The sequence below is a fragment of the Trachypithecus francoisi genome, unplaced genomic scaffold, assembly GCF_009764315.1.
Source record: "Trachypithecus francoisi isolate TF-2019V2 unplaced genomic scaffold, Tfra_2.0 Lachesis_group8, whole genome shotgun sequence".
NCBI lineage: Eukaryota > Metazoa > Chordata > Mammalia > Primates > Cercopithecidae > Trachypithecus > Trachypithecus francoisi.
The window spans coordinates 11762285-11785513 of record NW_022681473.1 but is presented as its reverse complement, the minus strand read 5'-3'; the positions used below and the strand labels follow the sequence as shown (position 1 = coordinate 11785513).

Below are 23229 nucleotides of genomic sequence, written 5' to 3'. Positions count from 1 at the left end.
TGAGGATAGGCCAGGATTTATGTTTTGTCTTTTTTTTTTTTGATGCAGAGTCTCACTCTGTTGCCCAGACTGGAGTGCAATGGCACAATCTCGGCTCACTGCAACCTCTGCATCTCGGGTTCAAGCAATTCTCCTGCCTCGGCCTCCCGAGTAGCAGGGATTACAAGCGCCTGCCACCACACCAGGCTCATTTTTGTTTTTTTGTTTTTTAGTAGAGATGGGGTTTCACCATGTTGGCCAGGCTGGTTTCGAACTCCTGACCTAAGCCTCACCCAGCCTACAAAGTGCTGGGATTACAGGTGTGAGCCACTGCGCCCAGCCCAGGTTTTTCTTAATGCATATTAAATAGTAGCTGGCATCTGCCAGGCACTTTAAGATTTATAAAAGGAAAGGTTATTTCATTTGGTCCTTATAGCAACACTGTTAGCTTGTGAGGAATTTTTCAGTTTATAGAGGAGGAAACTGAGGCTTAAGGAGGCCATGGAATCTGTAAATCGGGAAGCTGGGGCTTGAGCACTGCATGTTTCATTCTGTCCAGAAAGTCAGGTGCTTGCAAAAGAGGCTTTGTGCAAGGCCCCAGGGCAGGGCCTGTCAGGCAGGGGAGGGCATCTCACCTTGGCAGCTTTCTTTCTGCCTGAGTCACGCTGCCTGGGGATGGGCCTGCTCCAGGGTTTGGGGTGACACAGTCTGGGGCACGTACAGATGTGCAGTGTGGCACACTGTCTATTTCTGGATTCTCAGAAGGATCTAAATGGTTCTGATCTGTTTTGGAGATTTTCTCAGGCCTGGATCTGATCTTGGGAAGGAGCCCAAGGGGGCAGGTGAGCCTGGACCTGTAGAGGGCGGGCCAGGCAGGGTTGCAGAGCATCTCTGAGACCTTTGGAGCAGACATCCGGATCTGCAGCTCTCATGCCCTCCCATCACTTTTCCCTATCTACCCGGTCCCTGCCCATGAATGGGCTTCTGATTTGACTGCTGCATGTGACCTAGGTCTGTCTGACTCCCAGCCCAGCATCATCTCTCTTCTTGAGGTGGGCAGAGGAGAGAGAGGAGGATACAGGATCTAGGATCTGGAGTCACACAGACCCTGGGTGACCTTGGGCACACCCCTTCTCTCAGCCTCAGTTTTTCTGTGTGAAATGGTGATAACACTTGCTTTGAATGTGAGTAGATAACTCATCTTAGCGCTTGGGTGTAGTGGATACTCAGTACGTCTTATTTGAGAAAACTCACCAACGGCTGACGCTCAGTTTGGGTGTGACAAGGCCGACCCCTAGCGAGGAGCTGCAAGGGTGTCAGGGAGTGGGGCGGTGACGGGGGGGAGGCTTCCCGGGGGTCTCCCAGATCCCAGGTTCTGGGAGAGGCTCTCGGGCAGCTCCGAGGTGGGGTCTTGGTTTGAGTTTTCCCAATGAGCAGCACTTGACACAAGGATTTGAGTTCAATTCATTAATTTTTGGGAAATCAATGAGTTTAATTTCTTAAAAATTAAATTCAGGATGGGAAGGAAACACCTGCACCAGAGGAATGGGGGAATGAGGGAAAAAAGCCAGCAGGCAGGATGGGCCGAGGGGGCCCCTGGAAGCCAGAGTGTGGCCCCGGGGCATGGAACTGCTGTGTGCCAGCAGGAATCCCCTGCCTTCTGGCCTGGTGCGCACCTGCCTGCAGGGCCTGTGGGGCCTGTGGGGCAGCAGTTCTGAAGTGGATAGGAAGGGACAGGCCCACTGCCACAGGGCTCTACCTTGGGGCGTTCGAGCCACCTCTGCATTGAAGAACAGCCCTTCCGTCCCTCTGCCAGTGCTTGGGCCCCTTCCCTACCACCAGACCAGCTCTGAGGCCTGAATGGCTTGCAGATGGCACTTAGCATTCCAGAGAACCCTTGTGCTGGTGGGAGAGCCATAGAGTCACGTGGGCAACTTCATCAGGGAGCACGTGAGCTGGGATGACACTGCATGGGGAGATGAGGGGGACGTATCTTCTGGGTATAGACCCCTTAAATGGGGGTCATCACCACCCGTGACTGTCAGCCCAGCCCTGCAGCTGCTCCCACCACCTCCCCAAACCTGGCTACTATACCCAGAAAGGGTCCCGGCTTCCCTTCTCTGTGGCCTATTGTCTTCCCTGTTTTCCTGAGACCCTGTGCGCCCCAACCTCCCACTGGCTGCCTCCCAGCCTGAACTCTGGCCAAACCCCCATGGCTCAGGATGCGCCAGCTCAGCTACCTTCTCTCTGTTCCCCCAAAAAGCCTCTTTTTTTCCTGCCTCGCGGCCTTGGCCCTCCTTCTCCCCAGACCAGTGGCACTGGGAACAGGCATGCTCCCAGCTAGGAAGAAGCCGGGGACATAAAGCTAGCAGCTGTGGTGAGGGTGCCAGGGTGAGTGCTGAGGGTGAGGGCCCCGGGCCTCCTGTTTTTAATGATTAAGCCTCAGCCTCAAAAAGCTTTTGACAGCCTGGACAACATGGCCAGACCCTGTCTCTATCAAAATGGGAAAAATTAGCCAGGTATGGTGGCATGTGCCTGTAGTCCCAGCTACTCAGGAGACTGAGGTGAGAGGATTGCTTGAACCCAGGAGGTCGAGGCTGCAATGAGCTGAGATTGCGCCACTGCACTCCAGCCCGGGTGACAGAGTGAGACTCTGTTAAAAAGAAAAAAAAAAGCTTCGATTATGAGGTTTTATCTATTGATAGTTACTGTATTAGAAATTAAAACAGGATTTTAAAAGTATTTAAATTTTAGTTAATATTTTTATATGAATATTTAGTACTTTAAAGATTTAAAAATATTGTTTAATATTTTGACATTACAAAATGTAAGTACCAAGCCTATCACCTGTTTACATTAAGACTTTTTATGAAAAAATAACTTTTCCAAAACAAAAATGTACTGAGGAGACTGGCATTATTCTACATTTTGCAAATCTCTTTATTGTGTGACTTTAAAGAAGCCTCATTCTGTGTTTGATCTGTTGTTGCATTGCACTGTTTGGGTTAAAGTAACTGAAGAACTGGCCGGGCGCGGTGGCTCACACCTGTAATCCCAGCACATTGGGAGGCTGAGGCGGGCGGATCATGAGGTCAAGAGATCGAGACTATCTTGGCCAACATGGTGAAACCGCATCTCTACTAAAAATACAAAAAATTATCTGGGCGTGGTGGTGTGTGCCTGTAGTCCCAGCTACTTGGGAGGCTGAGGCAGGAGGATTGCTGGAAACCGGGAGGTGGAGGTTGCAGTGAGCTGAATTCACACCACTTCACTCCCGCCTGGGTGACGGAGTGAGACTCTGTCTCAAAAAAACAAAAAACAAAAAAGTAGCTGAAGAACATCTGGCCTCACACAGACGTGTAGTTGGGAAAGGGAGGAATATCTTCATAGCTTTTTCAGATAATTGTGCATATTCTTTGTTATCAGGACTAGCGCAAGAAGTGGTAGTTCTTCAAGGTCTGTTGTGGTGTAGAGTCTGAAACCATGTTGCTGGTTCCATAGGGGTCTACCTTGCACCTTGTTTTTTTTTTTTTAAGATGAAATCTCACTGTGTCACCCAGGCTGGAGTGTAGTTGCATGATCTTGGTTCACTGCAACGTCCGCCTCCTGGTTCAAGAAATTCTCTTGCCTCAGCCTCCCTAGTAGCTGGAATTACAGGCGCCCACCGACGCCTGGCGAATTTTTGTTTTTTTAGTAGAGACGGGGTTTCACCATGTTGCCAGGCTGGTCTCAAACTCCTGATCTCAAATCATCCGTCTGCCTCGGCTTCCCAGAGTGCTGGGGTTACAGGAGTGAGCCACCACACCCAGCCACACTTTGAATGGATCTTTTAGATGTGTGTGATTTCATAACCGCATACATCAATCATTTGGAAAATATTGCTTCACCAGGTTATGCACGTCTTCCAAGTGTTGACACCCTTCATTATATAATATCCTAAAAAAGCACATTTGTTTTCTAACCTCATCAGAAAAGTCCTTAGGTATTAGGATGCTGTGGCCCTGCTGGTGGTGGATACGTGCTTTTCAAAATTCTACTCTTGGATTCTTTTTGTTTCAATTTTTAAATTATTGTTAGCACATGGTGTTTTATTTTTGTGATGGATTCACTTCATTGACTTGTGAGAAAATGTCTTCCAGATAGCCAAGATTGAATAACCATTGTGTGTCAGTCATTCTTTTTTTTTTTTTTTTTTTTTTTTTTGAGACGGAGTCTTGCTCTGCCGCCCAGGCTGGAGTGCAGTGGCCGGATCTCAGCTCACTGCAAGCTCCGCCTCCCGGGTTTACGCCATTCTCCGGCCTCAGCCTCCCGAGTAGCTGGGACTACAGGCGCCCGCCACCTCGCCCGGCTAGTTTTTTGTATTTTTAAGTAGAGACAGGGTTTCACCGTATTAGCCAGGATGGTCTCGATCTCCTGACCTCGTGATCCGCCCGTCTCGGCCTCCCAAAGTGCTGGGATTACAGGCTTGAGCCACCGCGCCCGGCCAGTCATTCTTTTAAATAATAATAGTGTTCCAGGTGAAAAAGTGGCTAGTGCAGGTGGTAGCTTAGAGACGAGCGCTTTTCGCGGAGAGCTGGGTTTGCAGCAACAGGCATTCGGCACACTTCCCACCTCAGCACACAGAAGAGTAGAAATGGCATGTACTTGAGTTTAGATTTAGTAAAATTAGGACTTTTGCAGGCGCGGTGACTCACGCCTGTAATCCCAGCACTTTGGGAGGCTGAGGCAGGTGGTTCACTTGAGGATGAGTTCGAGACCAGCCTGGCCAACATAGCGAAACCCTGTCTCTACTAAAAATATAAAAAATTAGCTGGGTGTGGTGGTACGTGCCTGTGATTCCAGCTAATTGGAGGCTGAGGCACAAGAATCACTTGAACCTGGGAGGTGGAGGTTGCAGTGAGCTGAGATTGCATCACTGCATTCAGCCTGAGTGACAGAGTGAGAGTCTGTCTCAAAAAAAAAAATTAGTACTTTTTACACCTTCATCAAGGACATTCGTCAGTGAAACTGGACATCTCTCCTTCCTGTGAGTGTGTGGTCTGAGGATAGTGTTTGATGCTGGCTTCAGCAGTTTGTTCCCCATTGCTCTTATGCCCTCAGGGCAAGTGTCAGCACAGTGAAAGGGGGAAAGTAACATTTTAGTATCATGATTTTAGTATCATGATTAGTTATGACCTCGTGGATCCCCCAAGGGTCTCAAGGACATCCAGGGATCAGAGAATGCAAGCTGAGAACCACTGGCCTGGACCTCCTCTTCCTTTGTCTGTCAACTCCTCCAGACCAGCTCAGGTCCCCTCGTCATAGGCTTTTAAAATTCTCTGCTCTGGACCAGGCTCAGTGGCTCGCGCTTGTAATCCCAGCACTTTGGGAGGCCTAGGCGGGTGGATTACTTGAGGTCAGGAGTTCGAAACCAGCCTGGCCAACATGGCGAAAGCCCGTCTCTACTAAAAATACAAAAATTAGCCAGAAATCGCTTGAACCTAGGAGGTGGTGGTTACAGTGAGCTGAGGTTGTTCCACTACACACCAGTCTGGGCAGCAGAGCAAGACTCCATCTCAAAAAAAAGAAAAAAAATTTGTCTGCTGTGTTCCATCATTGCCCATGCTGGTGTTGTTGACGGGACTATTTGATGATTGTTATCTAGACCAGACAGTGGTTCTGTTTTGCTTGCCGTTGGGGCCCTGGGGCCTGGCCCAGGTCCCAGTACACTGTAGGCACTTGATGAATATTTGTTGACAGAATAAGCTGCTTTGTCTTGGGCCCCATGCTGGGAGTTTGGGGCCTGGAGCTGCAACAGACATTGTCCCTCTTCTCAAGATATTCCCAGCCCAGTGAGGGTGCCCAGCCGTACCCAGATGGGCATGGGAAGACCATCTGGGAAGCAGCAGGGGACATGAAGCCAGGAACTTCGATAAAGACGCTAGGATGAGTGCTGAGGGGAGGGTCCTGGGGATGGCAAGGCTAATGATGGGAGCAGTGGCCAGGACCTTGCTGGAACCTGGTCCCCTGGACCCCTTTGAGTGGGACCTATGTGGTTTCTGATGACATCTTTTGTGCCTTTCTTTTCCCCCTCAGGTCACAGTTACCTGGAGAGGCTTCTGAATGTTGAGGTGCCTGAAAAAGTTGGGTGAGTTCAGTTCCAGGGCTTTGCAGGTGGGCAGGGCACACCAGGACAGGGAGCCAAGGTGAGCACCAGGGCTGGAAGCAATTCCTGGGCTGAGCCTTCCCCACTGATCCCTGACTGCCCAGGGGCTGCCCGTTTCCCCTGTCTGACCAGGCAGTGAGTGACGTGGGTGTTGGCCGCCTGGTCTCCTTGCAGCGCCCGTCCGTGTTGCTGGTTGCCTGGCCAGACCTGACCCTGGGCGTGAGCTCCAGAGGTTGGGGGTGAGGCGGAGCTGCCAGCTGCCATTCAGACTGGGTGGGGTAGGATAGTGGCACTCCAGGATTACACCCAGTGCTGCTTCTGGCCAGGACACAGACTCCTTTTCCTGGAGGCCGTGTCCTGCCATCACTAAAACCAGCCCCCTCCCTCCTTCCTGCAGAGCAGAGGGTTTGTTCTTGGGATGGGGAAACAGGGTGACTGGGCAGACCTGCTGGCCTTGCCGGCCCCATGGTAAATGGAGGACAGACCACAAAAGAGATGCAGCTCACCTGGGTCCAAGAGGTGGCGGTGGAACTGAGGACAGGGCTCTGTGTCAGCTCTGTGGTGGGGTGCTTGGGAGATGAAGCCACATTCTGAAGCTGACATCCCTCGTCTGCCCACGGAGCCATGGCTTGGAGCTGCCATCCTCCAATCCCGCAGGGGCTATGGGTGGTGGCCCTGGCCAGGGCACCTTGTGTTGACGTTTTGAGTCCCCCATCCCTGGAGTGGGAGTGGGACTTCCTATGGGGGAGGGCTTGGACTAGCTGGGCAGTCCTCACAGAGTCCCCCTTCTGTGTTCAGTCCTGAGCAGGAGTCCCCTGAGGAGGCTGAGCCTGTAGCGGCAGCTGAGCCAGAGGTAAGGCGGCTGCCTGGGGAAGGGAGGACTCACCTCTGGAGCTCCTGCTCTGCCCTGCGGCCATCCTGGGCCTTGGGTTCCAGGTTGAGATCCCTAAAGCCTTGGTTCTTTCCACAGGTCCCTGAGAACAACGGAAATAACTCGCGGCCCCGCAGTGACACAGAGATTGCCAATAGCACACCCAACGCGAAGCCTGCAGCCAGCAGCCCGGAAACACCCCCTGCAGAGCAGCAAGGTGAGGCTTCCTGACCTGCCGCTTGTAGTGCCCGGAGCCACAGCGGGCCGTGGTGGCCTTGGCCTGACCTTCTATCTGGGGATAAGGAAGCCCTATTTTCTGGGCCAGTAGGCTAAAGAGAAATGAAACCTGGGGGTGCAGAGATCCCTTTTGAGTCTGTAGGCTTCACCTCCCACTGTTGGGCTGGAGCTGTCACTGAGTGCTGCATGGGGGGCTGTGGCTGGTTGGGACAGGAAGCAGGGGAAGGGGCTGCATTGGGGTACGGATATGAAGAGGCCAGGTAAGGCCTTGACCTCGACTCCAGGGGCCAGTGGGAAGAGCCGTGGGCTGGGAATTGAACACCCACCTGGCCTCCTGCTTTGCCTCTGCTGCCAGCTCCTTTCTGACCTTTGTAGGTCCATCCCTGTCCAAAGAGGGCTGGAGAACAGTGGGTTTGGGAGTGTCCTGGGGTCCTGCTCACATCTCCCTGAGAAGGGTGCTTCTCTCTGGTGGGAAGTGCACTGTAGCTATGAGATCTTGAACATGGCCTCCTCCTCTTTATGACGTGGTCAGGGACGATGGTCATGCCAGCCTCATAGCCCTCAGGGCTGCTGCGAGGAACTTTTGGAGTCACGTGCACTTTCTCCTAGCAGTGAAACCAAACATACTGACTCTACACCCCGCATGTTGACCCTGCAGCCGGAGCCACCCCCTCCTCCTGTCATGGCCACACCAGCCGCATGGCCCAGGAGGGGTGGAATTTAGAAGCTGCGCAAGGGGCTTAGAGCTCCTGCTTCTACAAGGTGTCCACACACTGTTCTTAGTGTCAGAGGTGGGTGGGGCACGTCGGGGGCTGCCGCCTCGATGGGACCATCCCGCCCTGCCTTGCCTACCATAGAGCCAGGCACTGGCGGGGAGGGGTTCATGAGCTCCGCGTAGCCAGGCCCTGGCATCTGTAGATTCCTCAAGGCTAGTCAGGGTTAAGGCTGATACGTCTGCGTGTGGCCATCCCGGAGCTGCCAGGAAGGGAGCCTTGCCCACTGCCAAGGCTGCTGCCCAGGGGCTCCCATTCCTACCTTGCCGCCGCCATCATTTCTGCAGCCTTGCTGAAATTGCTGTTTTCACAGAGGCCAAGACAGACCAAGCAGATGGACCCAGAGAGCCACCGCAGAGTGCCAGGTTTGCATTAGGGAAGGGATGTGTAGGTCACTCTGAGGGCCCTGGAGGACATGGCCTTGCGCCCTTGCTCAGGGAGGGTGGATGTGTGCTCAGGGGCTTCAGAGCCTCTCTGCTGGCGTGTGGCCTGGTGTTGAGACTTAACCAAGGAGGCAGCTCCATGCTGTGGATGAGCGCCAGCCTGGGAATAGGGCAAACCGATTGTTGGCCCCGTCTTAGGGTGGTCTCCTGGCCATGTGACCTTGGACTGTTCACCTCCCTTCCTCTGAGTGGGCAGCAGAGGGTTGGTTAGGCTCTGCAGCCTCTTTCAGCCTAGAGGCCGGTGGCCTGGGCCGGGTATTGTTCACTGAGGTGACTTTTGATGGGCTGTGGCGGGCTGCCCTGTGATGCTGCCGCCCGTGCCTTGGCAGGAGGAAGCGCAGCTACAAGCAGGCGGTGAGTGAGCTGGACGAGGAGCAGCACCTGGAGGAGGATGAGGAGCTGCAGCCCCCCAGGAGCAAGACCCCTTCCTCACCCTGCCCGACCAGCAAGGTGAGCCAGGCGCCTGCCCTGCCCTAGAGCCCTGACCCCCTTCGGTACCCTGCCCCGCCTGCCCACTCCTGACCCTGGTCCTCGTCTGCAGGTGGTGCGGCCCCTCCGGACCTTTCTGCACACGGTGCAGAGGAACCAGATGCTCATGACCCCGACCTCAGCCCCCCGCAGCGTCATGAAGTCCTTTATTAAGCGCAACACTCCCCTGCGCGTGGACCCCAAGGTAAGGGGCCTGTACCCAGGTCGGGCTTTGTGGGAGCCGGGCAGTGTGGCTGAAGGTCCAGTCTGTCCCCTAAGATACTGGGAGTAGTGTGAGCCTGGGCGGAGGCAGGTGTGGCCTGGCACTGTTAGGGGCCAGCTGAAGCCTCTGTGGCCACCAGCTGCCTTGACCTCTGGGGGCACTGACCTGCACTTGACCTTGTGGGCTCCGGACTGCAGCCTGAAGGCTCGGCCGGCTCAGTGTGAGCCCTGGAGATCTGTGTGGTTAAGGTGAGGGGTACTTGTGGACACCTCCACTGTTGGGGTGAGGGTTGGGTGACAGGAGAGGCGGTGGGGGTGCTGCTGGCAGGAGGGCAGGCCTCACGCACACTTGCTGGCACAGCTGGGCATGTGGCCTGCCTGGCAGGACGTCCCCCGGCCTGGCATTAACTCTTGCCTTTTCCCTTGTCTCCTCTCCACAGTGCAGCTTCGTCGTAAGTAAAGCCTTTTCCTGTCGGTAACCTCGCCCCACCTAGCACTTACCCGCTGTAGCCCCTTCCCTGCATAGCTGACAGCACCTGTAGATGCACTAACATCGTAAGCTGGAGGGGAGCCTTAGGAAGAGTGTGGGACAGTGAGAGGTGCGCTGGCTGGAGGCGCCCAGCAGTTCTGGGCCCCAGCGTCCTTCTCTGCCCTCCCTGCCCTTGACTCTACTCCTAGGAGGAAGCGAAGGGGTGCGGCTTTTCACCAGGGCTACAGCTTGACGTGTTCCCCACAGCCATCACCCTCCCTCCTCCCCAGCACCAGGCCTCCTCAGGGTCTGTAGGTCTTTGAAGAGAACAGACCGGTTGTCTGTGGTCCCCAGAGCCACTGAGATTTATTGGTTCACAGACCTGAGCAGTAGCCTTGAGGCAGTGGGATGACAGGGGAGGGCAAGTGTGGGTCTGAGCTGAGGTGGAAGGCCGGGTCTTGCTGTGCTGGGTGACAGCAGAACAGTGAGTGGTAGCATCTAGAAACAAGTCACAGAAGCTGTTCTCTTCTCAGACACCTCAGAACTGAGCTGAGCCAGGCTGGCTTCTGAGCAAGGACCTTCGGATGGGGACATGCTTAACCCTCAGCCCCAGCTCCCCATGCCATTTGCCAAGGCCACAGCCGCCTCATTCCTTTAGTTCCTGTAAGCTTTCTGAAGAAGCCTCTGCAGTTACAGAGGGACACCTGTGACAGCCAGGAGGGCTTCTGCCTCCAGCTGAGGGCCTCGGCAGGTGGGAGGGGCTTCCCAGCAGCTGGCCAGATGGGCCCTGAACTGGCTTCTCCCCATGGAGGCCTGTTCCCCTCTTGTTGGAGAGGGTGACTGACAGTATACCTTCCAGTGGCCTTACCACCTGTGCCCCACCCAGACTGATGAGAGCCCTGCAGGTTTCACGGGGTGATAGAGAAGACCAGAAAGTGGCTCTTTCCTGCTTTGGGGATCCCAGGTCCCTGCACAGGGCATCTAGTGGGTGGGGATAGTGCATAGTTAGGAGACCAGGGGCCTATGGAGTCCTTTTGGACTGCATCCTGAACATTATGCTTACGAGCCTCTCGGTCTTGTTTAAATCTATGGACAATGTTGATATTTTCTCAGCATTGCAATTTAGCAGCAATTGACCTGGTTAGGTTTAGGCTGCAGGTTCCCATCTGCCTTCTGGGGACTGTGGTTCCAATGTTAGTCCCGATTTTGAAGATGGCAGTGCTGTTTGGACTTTTCCCAGGTGTGTGCCAGTCAGCATTCAGCCTGGGACCTGGAAAGTGATCTGTTAGTTTAGTTCTCAGCCTTTGGTGTGATAATTAGGGTCGGATCCTAGCATCTGCAGCTTGGAGCTGAGCCTGTTTGTTTGTCAATTACCTGCAGTATCATTTTCCCGATCTCCTCTGGGGCTCTCTTTTCTGTCCTCCAGCTGGGAAGCTGGTGCTTTAGTTACCTTGTTCTGCTTTGTGTGCTTCTACGACTGTGTCCAGGGCCACCTGCCAGGGGGACAGAGAAAGAAAAACACACAGGATTTGGCCCACACTTTTGGGATCACAGCTCCTCCTTTGAGTTTTGACTCGGCAGCTTTCTCTGTCCAGGGTCACCTGGCAGGGGCACAGACAGAAGAGCAACACGCAGGGTTTGGCTCACACTTTTGGATTCACAGCTCCTCCCTCGAAGTTTGACTTGGCAGCTTTCTTTAACTGCTGCTGCCCCTGGTTGCCGTAGGACTGCTTGTGGGCTGGGGCACAAGGCAAAGAAGAAAAGAGAAAAAACAAAAATGGGGTTTCTGCCTTCTCTGAGCATTAGATACTCCCTTTCTGCTGCTTGAGTCGACTAGAATTCTTTCTGTCCATGCCCCAATGACTCCTTTGGAGTTCCAGGCTGTATTGAGTTAGGCTGGAGGAAAACAATGGGGAACTCACTGCTGGTTGGCTGGTGCTTCCAAGTCTGGTCTTCTTCCCCATCTGCCTGCTCCTCTTTAGTTTTAGAGGCCTCAAGTAGCCGCTCCTTGCATTCTCTCCAGGTTTTGTAGCTGTGTTCAGTGGGGGAGAGAGGTGGAGTGTGTCTACTCCATCTTACCTGTTACTGGGACCCCTTCTCTCCGCCTTTGGGAGGATGGTATTACCTTGGAGCCAGATTTCTAGGTGAGAGTACTCCTCCAGTTAGGCTCAGAAGCCAAGGAGAAATCAATAGTAACCAGTACAGGAAGAGCGGGTCACTATTGGACACTGTGTCCAAAGGTGGGAGTCTACTGGGAGCCAGGGTGGGGTGATGGGCGTGGGCATCACTCTGGGTCCCTGCCTCCACCCAGCCCCAGACTGTTCAAGGGGAAAGCACCAGCCTTGTCCTTGGCCAGGGAGGGCTTAGAGCCCCTGCCCATCCCTGCTGGCTGCCCATTGCTGTGGCTATGTCCCTGGGGCTTTCTGTGTCTGCCCAGGAGGGGGTGCCAGCATCAATCAGCTTTTCAGCCAGCGAGTACTTTTTAAAAGTTGCCTTAAAAATGAACGTAGCCAGCTGGGCATGGTGGCTTACGCCTGTAATCCCAGCACTTTGGGAGGCCAAGGCGGGCGGATCCCTTGAGGTCAGGAGTTCAGGACCAGCCTGGCCAACATAGTGAAACCCCGCCTCTACTAAAAATATAAAAATTAGCTGGGTGTGGTGGCACATGCCTGTAGCTCCAGCTGCTTGGGAGGCTGAGGCGTGAGAATCGCTTGAACCTGGGAGGTGGAGGTTGCAGTGAGCCGAGATCGCGCCATTGCACTCCAGCCTGGGTGACAGAGCAGACTCTGTCTCCAAAAAAAAGCATAGCCGTGCCACAGGAAGTTTGGAAAATAAAAGAAAATTAATACCATCCCTAATCCGTCTCACTAGACTATAGTAACCTCTGTTAGCATTTGACAATATTTCCTTTTATTTTTTTCAACTATTATGAAATAGTTGATATAGACAAAAAAGTATGTATCCATAGTGTGGATGTTATAAAGCCTGATAGTCGTAAGTTAACCCTTGCGTCTGCACCACCCCCTTACTGCAACATTCACCGTGACTGAGAGAGCTGCCTTTCTGCTCCTCACCCTTCCAAGCTCATCCTTCATTTTCGTTTTCAATGCGCAGTTTATATAGTTGTCATCAGCACATAAATCCTATTTGGAGCCTGACTTTCGTGCTGCCCAAAACTTGGCAGGGCTCAGTTGAGGGCACTGTGGCTCAGGCCCGTGTGAGGCAGCTGAGTGCTCCTGCGAGGAAAGACGGGAGCTGCGGGTCTTGGCCTGAGTGCTGTTGGGGCCACGCTGGGGATACCTCTGCCTAAGAAGCACTCTGACGCTGCCACCCACGTGGCCGCAGGCCGCTGGGGACTGTGGGCAGCTTTTGGGGCTGGGTGGGAGGTTGTCCTTGCTCATGTCCCATCTCCCTCGCTCCCCGCCACCCCAGGAGAAAGAGCGGCAGCGCTTGGAGAACCTGCGGCGGAAGGAGGAGGCCGAACAGCTGCGCAGGCAGAAGGTGGAGGAGGACAAGCGGCGGCGGCTGGAGGAGGTGAAGCTGTAAGTGGCCTGGCTCCCTGGACCGTGGCCTGCCCCAGCCTTGGCGGGGCTCCCCCTGACTGTCCTGTGCCCCGCAGGAAGCGTGAGGAACGCCTCCGCAAGGTGCTGCAGGCCCGCGAGCGGGTGGAGCAGATGAAGGAGGAGAAGAAGAAGCAGATTGAGCAGAAGTTTGCTCAGATCGACGAGAAGACTGAGAAGGTGGGAGCCTGGGCTCTGGGGGACCCAGGCAATTCAGACTTAGCCCACGGGTTAGGACTGGACCCCTCAGGAAATTGCTGATTTGTCACTGTACCCTGTTCCCAACTCCTGCCTGCCTCACAGGCCCTGGAGTCCGCTCTGAGCTCAGCCGAGGGCTTCCCTGGCAGCCCTTTGTGAGTCGGGTCTGACACTCAGGCAGGACCGGCTTCTGGTGTCCTTGCTGGGCGGTGGGAACAAGCCGGGTGTGCAGGGGCAGGTGGGGCCTGTCACGCAGAGTCCTGGGCCCCACTCTGCAGGATTGGATGTGGGTGCTCCAATGGGCACGTGTGGGTGGGCTCTGCAGGCCAAGGAGGAGCGGCTGGCGGAGGAGAAGGCCAAGAAAAAGGCGGCGGCCAAGAAGATGGAGGAGGTGGAGGCGCGCAGGAAGCAGGAGGAGGAGGCGCGTAGGCTCAGGTGGCTGCAGCAGGTGCGAGCGCAGGTGGGCCTCAGGGAGGAGGTGGGCGGGGTGGGCACGGTCTCAGCACACGGGGCCCTATTGGGCGCACCCCGCCTTGTGGGGTTGACCCAGACCATCTTGTTGCTTCATGCCAAGAAGGAGGTTTCCCAGAAGCCTCCAGGGCAGGGATGGTGACCAGAACCTGCCTCTCATCTTCTGTAGCAGCAGTAGTTTGAGGGTGAAGTGCTCATACTTGGAGCCAGACTGCCTATCTCAACTCTGCCATTTATTAGCTGTGCGACCTCGTGCAGGCTGCTTGACCCCTCTGCTTCCATACCTTCGAGTAACAGGGTTAAATGTGTTAATGTCTAAAATGCTCAGTAGGGTCTGACGCCTGCTGAGCGTTCTATACAATTGCTGTTATGGTCCATTCCCTGACTGTTCTGCCTATAAGAGTAAGGGCCCAGCTCGTCCCAGTCAGTCTTAGGGCTCTAGAGAAGGCAAATCCATCATTAGGGCTTATTGACTAGTCACCAAGGTCAGGTATTTACTGTGTGCTAAGCACTATTCTAAGTGTGTTGTGCATATAAATCCAGCAACCCCATGAAGTGTAGGAATAACTGCGGTCTCCATTTTATAGACGAGGAAACAGGCCAGAGGGTTTGAATGCTTGCCCGTTGTTTCAGAGCTAGCGCGTTTGGCTCCGAGGTTCCTTTCTGCTAAATCTACAGCAGCAGCGGCTGTCACGAGATGCCTTTTCAGGCTGCTGCTGGTGGTTCTGGCAGAGCCTTGCTCGGGATGTCCCCGGCACCATTCCTGTGTTGTCCGTGCTGGTGGCTGATATGAGGGGCACCTGGGCTTCGGGGGAGTAGGGCTGCTGTCCTGCCTCTGGCCCTGGCCCAGCCACAGCACCCGACCTTGCTCTCCGTTTTAGGAGGAGGAAGAGCGGCGGCACCAAGAGCTGCTGCAGAAGAAGAAGGAGGAGGAGCAGGAGCGGCTGCGGAAGGCGGCCGAGGCTAAGCGGCTGGCGGAGCAGCGGGAGCAGGAGCGGCGCGAGCAGGAGCGGCAGCTGGCAGAGCAGGAGCGTCGACGGGAGCAGGAGCGGCTCCAGGCCGAGAGGTGAGGGACCTGCTGGCCCGCTGCCTGCCCTGCGTGTGTGTAGAAGAGAGACGGTGTGGCCCTTGCCTGGACACAGCCCCACCTGCATGCGAGGGTTTGCAGGTGCTTTCCTTGGCACCACACCCACTGGCCTACAGCTAGTGGTCCACCTGAATACACTCCCCATTGGCTATGGGAGATCCAAGGAGTGATGGGTGGGCTTGCTTAGGGCTTGGCTTGGTTCTGTGTCCAGCTGCGTGTGCTGACCTCTTTGGTGTCTTTTTGTAACTGGCAGGTGTGGTGCTCAGAGGATGAGCTGGTATTTCTCAGCAGGGCCACCATGGGCATTTTGGGCAGGAGAGATCTTTGTGTTACATTGCAGGATGTTTGGCATCCTTGGCCCCTGTCCCCACTAAATGTATCTCCCCTGGTGAGGACGATAACTCAGGTATTTTCAGACTATTCCCCTGCCTTGGGAACCGTGGACCCAGGAGCCCTGAGATCTTCCAGCTGTGCAGATGCAGTGGTCCCTGTACAACAGACATGTTTAGTTTTACAGGCGTTTGTCCAGGGCCTGTCCTGAGTCTGGTTGTTCTGAGAGTCGTGGGGATGCCAAGGAGGAAAAGCCACACTCACAGTTGGTCGGGAGATACATGGGATCCTGCGTCTGTGCACGCAATAGAGCTCACAGTTGGTCAGGAGATACGTGGGATCCCGCGTCTGTGCACGCAATAGAGCTCACAGTTGGTCAGGAGATACGTGGGATCCCGCGTCTGTGCACGCAATAGAGCTCACAGTTGGTCAGGAGATACGTGGGATCCCGCGTCTGTGCACGCAATAGAGCTCACAGTTGGTCAGGAGATACGTGGGATCCCGCGTCTGTGCACGCAATAGAGCTCACAGTTGGTCAGGAGATACGTGGGATCCCGCGTCTGTGCACTCAATAGAGCTCACAGTTGGTCAGGAGATACGTGGGATCCCGCGTCTGTGCACGCAATAGAGCACAAGGCTCGCGTGTGTGAGACACGCAGGCCCCGTAGCTGTTCCCTCTCCCTCTCTACCTCCTGGGAAACACCGGGCAGCACTTTTTTTCCGTGTCCGTCTTTGTGGGTGGCTTCAGGCTTATCAGAGAAGTGAGAAGTCACAGCCAGAGCGCTGCACTGCGTCAGGGCTGCTTGATGGGGACAAAGCTGACCGTGGTCCTCTGGTCAGAGTCTGGGAAGGCGTAGGGTACAGCCAACGTGGTTTGAGAATTGCAGGGTGCTGGGCAGGGCAGGGGGCTTTGAGGATGGCGGTGTGATAGTCACAGTGTCGGCAGCTTTGGTGGGTTACCCCAGCTGCATGCTTTACACCTGTTTCCTTGTTTAGTCTTCAACTGAAGCCCATGGTGGCGTGGGAGCCATCAGCTCCACTTCACACAGGGAGAAACAGGTCCAGAGAGGTTAAATGACGTGTTCAAAGTCATGAGCCAGTGTGTTGTGGAGGTGACTCCAGAACTCATCCACAGCCCCTTGTTCATGCTTGGAGCCGGTGTCTGCCCTGAGGGTTAGGATAATTAGGGGTATGGTGGATCATCCCATTTGATTCTTGTGTTGACCCAGGAGGAGATGTGTTCTGGTCTCCATTGTATAAAAGTGTTATGAGGCTCAGAGACCTAAAGTTACAGGGAAAAGTGGGGGCCAAATGTTGGGCTTCAGCTTGTGTTCCCTGCACCCTCAGGTGTGCACACTTCTAGCCTCTGGGGCAAAAGCGCAGCTCTTGGCTCTAAGCTGGTTGCCTGTTTGGCAGTGCCACCGTCTAAGGTGTGTCCTGCTGGCTGGGCCGGCTTCCCCAGCAGGGATGGGAGCAGGGCTTGGGCTGGGGCGCCACTTCCTGTCCTAACAGGCTCTTGCTGGGTCCTCAGGGAGCTGCAGGAGCGGGAGAAGGCCCTGCGGCTGCAGAAGGAGCGGCTGCAGAGGGAACTGGAGGAGAAGAAGAAGAAGGTGAGGGGAGCTGGGTTGCGGGCTCCCCTGGGGTCTGCCCTGAGCTGTGGGCTGGTCTAGACTCCCGTGGCAGGGGCTGCCTAGGGAGGGGAAGGAAAGGGAGGGGAGGGAAGGGCACCTGCACAGCTCCCTAACACCCCATTGCCACCTGGGTTCCAGGAAGAGCAGCAGCGTCTGGCTGAGCGGCAGCTTCAGGAGGAGCAAGAGAAGAAAGCCAAGGAGGCAGCAGGGGCCAGCAAGGCCCTGAACGTGACTGTGGACGTGCAGGTACAGCCTGGGCCCCAGTGGAGAAGCCCTTGGGCGGAGGGGCGGAGTCTGATTATTCTCTTCCCAGTAGCTGGAGGCACAGGCTATGTTAGTTAGGCCCCTAAGGAAAAGGACAGATACACTTGGCCCGATTGTTTTTACTATTTTTTGTATTCTTTGTTATTCTAAAAGTAGAATTTGTTGAGGTGGGGGATAAAAAGGAACTAAACCTTATAAAAGAGTATAAAGTTTTAAGAAAAGGGACCCGCAGGAAAACTCTACTAAGCCTGTTGTATATCCTTCTAGAGTTTTGCATATGTAACCCTTTTAACACACACAGATATTCTCTGTCTTTCTTTGTCACCCTATACACACATATTTAAAATGGACACATACCATTTGGTGGCTTGATTTCCAGCCCCCTCACCCCCACGGGTTTTTTTTTGCTCGGCATATTGTAGACATCTGTCTGTTTCAGCACAGGTACATTTCTTAGTTTTGAGGGCCGTGTACCTTCGTGGTGCTGGGATTCAGCTGGCTCCTCTTGATGAGCATTTGATCTATTTTCACTTCAGTGCTGTTACCAAACAAAACATAAGGTTTTCACTGCAGCACAGTTAAGATGCGGAAAACTTGGAAGTTAGTATGGTATCTGTCAGTGATGGATGGTTAAGTTGCAAATCCTAGAGTCTCCTGAGCGGTTCCCAGGAGGATTCTAGACACACTGGCCTGGAAGAAAGTTTGCAGTACACCTTAGCATGAAAAAAGGGGACACAGAGTAGTGTGTGTTCTGTGACTTTTTAAAATTAAAAAGTAGGCCTGATGCAATCGTTCTCGCCTGTAATCCCAGCATATTGGAAGGCCAAAGTGGGCGGATTACTTGAGGTCACGAGTTCGAGAGCAGCCTGGTCAACATAGTGAAACCCAGTCCCTTACTAAACATACAAAAAATTAGCCGGGTGTGGTGCTACACACCTGTAATCCAGCTACTTGGGAAGGCTGAGGCATGAGAATCTCTTGAACCTGGGAGGTGGAGGTTGCAGTGAGCCGAGATCACACCACTGCACTCCAGTCTGGGCGACAGTGAGATTCTGGCTCAAAAAAAGAAAGAAAAAAAGTGATCCTGCACCTTTTGTTTCTCCTGTGAAATGGGAGGAGGTGAGCAGTGCCCCAGCGCTCCTCGGTGGTGAGAGACTGGAATGCCACGGAGGGAGCTCATGGCCATGTTTGTTTTTCCAGTCTCCAGCTTGTACCTCATATCAGATGACTCCGCAAGGGCACAGGGCCCCTCCCAAGATCAACCCAGATAACTACGGGATGGATCTGAATAGCGACGACTCCACCGATGATGAGGCCCATCCCCGGAAGCCCATCCCCAACTGGGCCCGAGGTAAGCAGAGCCCACAGCTCCCTGGGGGACTCAGGCCCTCCCTGGTCCTCACCTTGAGGGCCCTGGAAATAGTGAGTTGGCTGCTATGGTGTTGGGAGGCTGCTGTGTGCTTGAGTTGGCGGCTCGAGGCTCTGGCCTGGGGCATGCATGTGCCCGGGGGAGAGTCGGGCACCCTGTGGTCACTGTGCTTTCCTGAGGACCAGACCTATGAGGTTGGGTTCCTTTGTTCTCAAAAAATATATGAAATTGCGCTGGCCTCGGGCACAGCATATGCTGCTGGGTGTCCCGACTTGGACTGGGCCCCTCCTTAGAGTCACATCCAGCAAGGCTGAAGAGACTTGGACCCAAGTAAGCCACCTGGGGCAGGGACAGAGCTAGAATGGGAAAGGGTTTAGGCAGAACACCAAGCTGGAGCCTGGGGCTCCTGGCCAGCTGGGGGAGGCAGGAAAGGCCCTGAGGAGTGCACGAGGCACTTGAGTAGGATCTGACCTGGAGTTTACCGGCCCCAACATTAAACAAGAACCTGGTTGAGCGTGACTGCAGTGCCTCAGGCCTGAGTGCAAGGCCAGCTTGAGTGAGCAGGGTAGGTGCTAGCGGTGGGTGCTACCAGAGTGGATAGGACCAGTGGGTACCATGGGTGCCTTGCAGTGTTTGCTGAACTGGAAGTCAGGGAAGGGTGCAGACGCCCCAGATGCAAGGGCCTGGAATCCCAGAGCTGGTAGGCACTCTGCACAAAAACTCACGAAAACTTGTTTTTGTGAGTTTCACCTCATCTGAACCCTACAGTGACTGGCATGTGCTTTAAGCCTCTTAACTGCTAGTGTCAAGTTGTTTGGGAGATGGCAGTGAGCAGGAGCCAGATCACTTGCAAAGCCACCTAATCGGAGGTGACTTTGAACAGCTTCCTTAAATAGTTTCCTCATCTGTGAAAGGGGGGTGATGACAAGACCCAGCTGAGGAGTTGTATTGAGAGTGACATGAGTGAGCTCACGGCTGGCCCTTAGAGCCGCACCTGGTGCTGAGCAAGTGCTGGTGCATGTCTGGCCTCCTGATCCCTGGGTCTTCCTCAGTCCCGTTGTCAGGACTGTGCGCTCCCACATCCACTGCCCAGAGGCCCCTCAGCACTGCACCAGGGCCTGTGGGGTCGTGAGAAGCAGCTGGCCAGGGTGGTCGAGGATGGCATCCTATGCTTGAGCTCTCGAGCTTGGCTTGTCTTCAAACATAGGCTCTGCCATTGTTAGCTGTATGCCTTTAGGCAAATCTGCTGAATGGGAGAATACAGAACCTGCCTCCCAGGTGGTGGTCGGGACAGGTTCAAGGAGTGCCTGTCTCATGCAAGCTCTCGAGGGCTTTGTACAGGTTAAGCTGCCAGAGGACGGTAGGAAGGATGTGGCGCAAGGGCGTTCTCTGGGTTTGATGGTGGTACAGGCAGGGGCAGGGCTGAAGAGGGTGACAGAGCTCTCTGTAGGGAGGTTGGAGAGGGTGACAGGGCTCTTTGGGGGCCAGGGGATGGGGAGGTTCATGGAGAGCCCCAAGGCAGTGTCTGGTCTGTCGTCTCCGGTAGGCACCCCGCTCAGCCAGGCCATCATTCACCAGTACTACCACCCGCCGAACCTTCCGGAGCTCTTTGGAGCCATTCTCCCGCTGGACTTGGAGGATATCTTCAGGAAGAGCAAGCCTCGCTATCACAAGCGCACCAGCTCTGCCGTCTGGAACTCCCCGCCTCTGCCAGGCGCCAGGGTCCCCAGCAGCCTGGCCTACAGCCTGAAGAAGCACTGAGGCTGGCCTGCATCTTTCTTAGCAGCCTCACCTCCTGTCTGTATCTATCTGTCTGTCGGTCTCTGTCTTGGTCTGTTGACCTCCTTGGCATGCCATCGTGGAGGGCTCGGCCGGGTGTATATAAACGTCCTCCGTGCTGGGTGTTTCCGCTGCAGGTGACAGGTGGCCCCAGGTCTGTTTGGAGGATGGGCGGGGTGGGTGGGTGGGGAAGAACCAGGCCCAGCCCCACATGACCTGCAGACAGTGCTCTGTAAATAGTTGTTTTAATTTAGCTGAATGTTAGCGTTTTAGTCTTTGGCATTTTAGTGTTTGGGAGGTAGATTAATAAAGTATATTCCTTCAAGCCTGCTGTTGATACCGTGAAGACTGGGCGCCTCAGCCCTGGCCCTGTAGCTGTGTGTCTTGGGCCACCGGTGGCCTGTAGGACCAAGGTACTGTTCCATCATGTGCGGTGTGCCTCGGAATCACCGGATGCAGATGCCCGCCCTCAGAGATGCTGCTGCAGTGGGTGGTTCCACTGCCTGGACAACCCCTGAGGAACACTTCAGTTACTGTCACGATGGGGCAGGTGGAGCTCCTTCCTTTTTTTTTGGGTGCTCCCTGTTTGTAACGGGAAACTTGCTCATTGGGAAAGACCTGTGTCTTGACACAGCCCTGCCACTTAGTCCCCTACCCTCTCTATTCCCCAGGCTCCACCCTTGCTGCACAGGTACAAATGGACTTGAGAACATCTGTGTGCTGGTGAAGCATGAGGTCTGAGTAGAAAAGGGATATCCCTTGAGACCACCTTGGGACCAGTGCTTGCAAGCAGCGAGATATTTCCCCAGCAAAACCAGGCAGCCGCTAATTAAATGCTTAGCGCCGATGAAAGCTGGCTGTGGTCCTGCCTGTGAGCTGTCTGCTGCTGCCTTCTGAATGTATACATCTGCTACTCTAGCCTGGGGTTGCCAAACTATGGCCCGTGGGCCAAATCCAGCCGCAGTCAGTTCTTTAAAGTTTTATCGAAACACAAGCAATGGAAATGCCCATTTCTTTACCGGTTGTCTCCAGTGGCTCTGCTCTGAGGGCAGTGTTAAGTTGTGCAGCAGAGGCCCATCCATGCAAAGCTGAAAATGTTTACTATTTGAACTTTCACAGAAGTTCTGCTTAAGGACAAAATAAAGCCTAAATCCAAGAATACTTTTAAAAATGAGGAAATAGTGAACACAATAGATGGAAGTCTGGAAGTTTCTACCCATGCCAAGAAAAGCGTTTTATGGTTTGTTTAAATATGTTGTGCAGTTCAAATTTTTTCCCGATATTCTCTGACTAGACACTTGTACTGAGTAAACTGGCGAGTGTGTCTGTCTAAAACCACAATATCAAAATATCACTTAAAGCATCTTTATATAGTGTGTTTAAGAAAAAGTTATTATTTAGCAGAAAGGTAATTGCAATTGGTCTGCATATTTATCAACACTTGATATTGTCTGTTTCTTATTTTAGCCATGCAAATAGGTGTGTACGGATATCTAATCATGGCTTTAATTTGAATTTCCCTAATGGCTGATGGTGAACATCTTTTCATGTACATTTCTGTCATCTGTATATCTTTAGTGAAGAGTCTTCAAATCTTTTGTTCATCTTAAAATTGGATTGTTATGTTACCATTGGGTTTAAGAATCTTTACATATTATGGATACAAATATGTTGTCACATATATGCTTTGCAGTATTTTCTTCCAATCTGTAGCTTGTCTTTTTAAAAAAATTTTTTTGTAGAGATGGGGTCTTGCTACGTTGGCCAGGCTGGTCTCAAACTCCTGGTCTGAAGCGATCCTTCTGCCTTGGCCTCCCAAAGTGCTGAGATTGTAGGCGTGAGCTGCCATGCCTAGCCCAGCTTTTTGTTTACTTACCAGTGCTTTTCACAGGACAGAAATTTTAATTTGATGAAGTCCAATTAATTAAATTTTAAAAATAGAGTGTTTTTTTTGTCATGTCTAAGAAACCATTGTCTAGTCCTAGGTCCTAATTCTCCTTTGTTTTCTTCTAAATGTTTTTTATTTTACATGTTACATTTAGATTTATGATCTATTTTGAGTTAACTTTTTTTTAAGTATGAAGTTTATGTTTTTTGTTTGTGTTTAGGAGCATATGGATGGATGTCTAATTGTTCCAGCACCATTTGTTGGAAAGACTATCCTTTCTCTGCTGAATTTCTTTTATATCTTTGCCAGGAGTTAGCCACATTGGTATGGGTCTATTTCTAGACTTTTTATTTTCTCCCATTGATCTGTACATCTCTCCTTTTGCCAATACCACATAAATCAAGATGACTATAGCTTTGTAATAAGTATTAAAATCTGGTAATATAATTCTTCCAATTTTATTTTTCTTTTAAAATTATTTTGACTATTGTATCAGTGTTACCCTTCCATTTAAATTTTAGGGTTAGCTTATCTACAAAAGTCCTGCTGGGATTTTGATTGGAATTGCATTAAATCTATAGATAAGTTTGGGGAGAATGAACATATTTATGATCATCTTGTAATCTGTGAACATGACGTGTCCTCCATTTATTTGCATGTTTAGTTTCTTTCTTCAGCATTTTATAGTTTAAGCATACAGATCCTATACATATTTTCTTAGATTTATAACTATTTATTTTCTTGGAGCTGTTGTAAATGGCATTGTTTTTCTGATTTTTGGTTTCCACTTGTTCATTGCTGATGTGTAGAAATACAGTTGACTTTTGTATCAACTTTGTATCCCGTGATGCAAGTAAAGCAGTACTGAGGGGAATTTATAGGGCTCAATGCCTGTGTTAGAAAAAAGCTTCCACTTTAAGAAACTAGAAAAAAAAAAGAGCAAATTAAAAGTGTACACAAAAAAGGGGAAATCATGCAAGTAGAGCAGAAATCAGACATTAGAAAGAGAAAATATAGAAAATTAATTAACCAAAAGCTGTTTCTT

General features: G+C 52.8%; 1 protein-coding gene across 4 annotated transcripts in view; it reads left to right on the top strand.

Moving 5' to 3' along the window:
- INCENP (inner centromere protein) overlaps positions 1 to 23017 on the top strand; it is a 30756-nt gene extending 7739 nt beyond the window's left edge. The window contains exons 5-19 of one of the 4 annotated variants that reach the window (XM_033204838.1): positions 6055 to 6106; positions 6923 to 6977; positions 7095 to 7212; positions 8319 to 8370; positions 8778 to 8898; positions 8990 to 9121; positions 9579 to 9590; positions 13040 to 13149; positions 13227 to 13347; positions 13691 to 13813; positions 14718 to 14902; positions 16785 to 16863; positions 17023 to 17130; positions 18349 to 18499; positions 20064 to 23017. In XM_033204838.1, the coding sequence (XP_033060729.1) occupies positions 6055 to 6106; positions 6923 to 6977; positions 7095 to 7212; positions 8319 to 8370; positions 8778 to 8898; positions 8990 to 9121; positions 9579 to 9590; positions 13040 to 13149; positions 13227 to 13347; positions 13691 to 13813; positions 14718 to 14902; positions 16785 to 16863; positions 17023 to 17130; positions 18349 to 18499; positions 20064 to 20278 (1634 nt within the window). In that variant the 3' untranslated portion in view covers positions 20279 to 23017. Of the gene's footprint in view, positions 1 to 6054; positions 6107 to 6922; positions 6978 to 7094; positions 7213 to 8318; positions 8371 to 8777; positions 8899 to 8989; positions 9122 to 9578; positions 9591 to 13039; positions 13150 to 13226; positions 13348 to 13690; positions 13826 to 14717; positions 14903 to 16784; positions 16864 to 17022; positions 17131 to 18348; positions 18500 to 20063 lie in introns of all 4 variants that reach the window. The other 3 variants (XM_033204837.1, XM_033204840.1, XM_033204839.1) reach the window with 3 other exon arrangements.
- The last annotated feature ends 212 nt before the right edge of the window (positions 23018 to 23229 follow it).